This window comes from Mus caroli, chromosome 12 (assembly GCF_900094665.2).
Source record: "Mus caroli chromosome 12, CAROLI_EIJ_v1.1, whole genome shotgun sequence".
Lineage (NCBI taxonomy): Eukaryota > Metazoa > Chordata > Mammalia > Rodentia > Muridae > Mus > Mus caroli.
Genome location: NC_034581.1, coordinates 51,198,982 through 51,201,488, shown reverse-complemented (window position 1 = coordinate 51,201,488; position 2,507 = coordinate 51,198,982). Strand labels below are relative to the sequence as shown.

Genomic DNA, 2,507 nt, shown 5'->3' with positions numbered 1-2,507 from the left:
AAAAAAAAAAAAACGTTGGTGACTACCAAATTAGGTAGAATCTTGTGTAGACAGACTTGCAGGCGTTCACTGTGATTTTCCATAGGAACTACAAACCCAAGGGAATCCATTGGGGTCTCCAGCGTTTTAAGGAAGGGGAAATCCCATGATAGTGGGAATGAGGACTTGAAGCTGTCAGCGTTGACTGTGAATTTTTATGCCAAATACATACCTGCTCTAGAGAGGGGGTTTTACATCTTGTTGCCCTCTCCTCAGGCAGATCATGACTGAAAGAGTTTTAAGAGGGAAGGTATGGGAAGGAAACTGGAAATTGCAAGATGAAGAGAGCCCCACAGGAGTTCCCGTATTATTTTCTCCAAGCCATTCTCGAAATCTCGACAGGCCTAGGTCCTCAACAGCCAGGCCTCAGTGGCATCTGCAGCAGCAGCACTTGCCGGCTTTCGGAGGGGTGGCACTTATTGATGTGCCGGGTCAAGCCGGGGGAGCTAAAAAAAGTGGACGGGCAGTACTTGCAGGAGAAAATCTGCTGAGCGCTTCCATCGGATGCCCCTCCGGGGCCTGCTTCCGAAGGTGCCCCGACCAAGGCGGGCAGTAGCAGCTCCTCGCGGACAGCGTGCCATAGCCGGTGCTTCTCTCGAATGTCCGCGGATGGGAAGTGCGCCCCGCAAAGCGGGCACGCAAAGGTGAGTGGGGCCGTGCGCTCCGAGCCAAAACCCGGAGTTGGTGCACGGGCGGAGCCCGTCTCATGGGTGCCCAGGTGCTTACGCAGATAGGCTTGGCGACGGAACTTTTTGTGACAGTACGGGCACACGAAGACCTCGGATGTCGCTCCTGCGCTGGCACCGCTCGACCCCGGCCCGTGGCGCCCTAGAATCACCTCGGGGTAGGGAGCCTGGGGTCGTGCGGCCTCCGGGTACACTAGAGCCTGTAGGCCCGGGCGCGCGGCGCTGTCCCGGTGCTGACCGTCCCCGGAGCTGTCCGGAGCCTGCGGGTGCTGATCGTCGGTCCGCGGCACGCGGCCGTTCTCCTTGCCCGCCGCCAGGGAAGGGTCCGGAGGGGTCAGAGGCGCGTGGGGAGGTTTACTCGCGGCGCAGGCAGGCGTGGGACGTGGCTTGTGCCAGCGGCGGTGGGAGGCGAGGTTCGCGGGGCAGCTGAAGACCTTGTCGCACTCGGGACAGCGGTACTCGACGCGCACGATGCGGGAGCAGCGGTGCTGAGCCAGAGCGAAGGGGTCCGCGTACTGGTGCTTGCACAGCTGGCAGATGAACTCCCCCAGCGGGGTGCGGACGCCGCCCAGAGCCCGTGCCGGAGCCCCGGGCTCCTCCTCTTTGATCTTCAGACCCAGCACCGGGGACGTGGTCACCTCATCTGCGAAGCTCAGCCTCCTCACCGCCTTAGGTTTCCTGACGGCTGCGGGCGCTGAGGCGCAGCCTGGGGCACCCTTACCGCGGCGCTGGAGGCCATGCGGGGCGGACACGGGGATTGGGATTGGGACGGATACAGGGACCCGCGGCGGTACCAACTGCTCCCCCGAGGTCACGGCCGCGGGCGCCGCGGAGCAGAAGGCGGTGGCGCTGGGGAAGGACTCCGCAGAGACCGGCGAGCGCAGGCAGCGCTCCAGGAACGCGCGACGCAGCTCGGGGCCCGCCGGCCTCGCGGGGCTGGGGCCGGGGCCGTCGCCGCCACCCGCGCCCCACTCGGCGCCGTCCTGCGGGGGTGCGAGGCAGGGGGACCCCAAAAGCCCCCGACCGGGCTCCTTCGGTGAGGGTTGCGCTGCGAGGGGATCCGGAGGAGGGAAAAGCGGCTCCACCGGGCGCGCGCGGTAGGAGCAGCCCGAGCGCTTGGTTCGCTTCACCAGGAAGCCCCTCGGCATGATGGGTCGGGTGCCCGGGCGAGCCCCGGAGCTAGGAGGGCTGGACCGAGCCGGGCATGCGGCCGCCCGCTTTATAGCTGAGACGCCGGGCCGGGTCGGGCCGGGCCTCGGGCTGTGCCGGCCAATCAGGAGTGGGAGCGGGTCCCGGGGCGGGGCTTCCACCCGGCCGGGCGCCCCGACAGAGACGCGGGAAGACGAGCGGGCACGAAGGGGCTTGGGGCGCCCAGTGCAGCCTCCGGGGACCTCGCGCTGGGGAGCCAGGAGCCACCAGCCCGCCACGCGCCGAGAACTGACCAGGCCCGCGCCTGGGCGTCGCTCTGAAAGGCTCGGCCGCCTCGGGAGGACAGAGGAGGGACGGCCGCCGCGATAGGGCGGGAATCCGCGGGGGAACGGGTTAACGTCCCTCCGCCAGTACTGAGCTGATGAGAAGCTGCGAGCGAACTGCAGGCTAAATCCACCACCCTGTGCCTACACTTGACGGCGGGAGCACGTCTGCCATCCAGTATCGATCGGGACTGCGCGCTTCTGTGATACTATGAGAATTCATCTGGGGAGAAGAGCTCTCGGCGCCGCAGATCGTGCGTGCTGGCAAACCTCTGGAGCTCAGGACGCTGCACGGTTCGGGCGCCGAGCT

At 65.9% G+C, this 2,507-nt stretch overlaps 1 protein-coding gene across 1 annotated transcript; it reads right to left on the bottom strand.

The window, feature by feature from the left end:
- Nucleotides 1-391: 391 nt before the first annotated feature.
- Nucleotides 392-1,873, bottom strand: Insm2 (INSM transcriptional repressor 2). The gene has a single exon (XM_021178571.1). It carries the CDS (start codon nt 1,871-1,873, stop codon nt 392-394), a length of 1,482 nt encoding a protein of 493 aa, XP_021034230.1.
- Nucleotides 1,874-2,507: the final 634 nt, after the last annotated feature.

Bases quoted from the DNA above. Each gene is read 5' to 3' on its own strand.
- Insm2 (XM_021178571.1), bottom strand. From the start codon at position 1,873: ATGCCGAGGGGCTTCCTGGTGAAGCGAACCAAGCGCTCGGGCTGCTCC.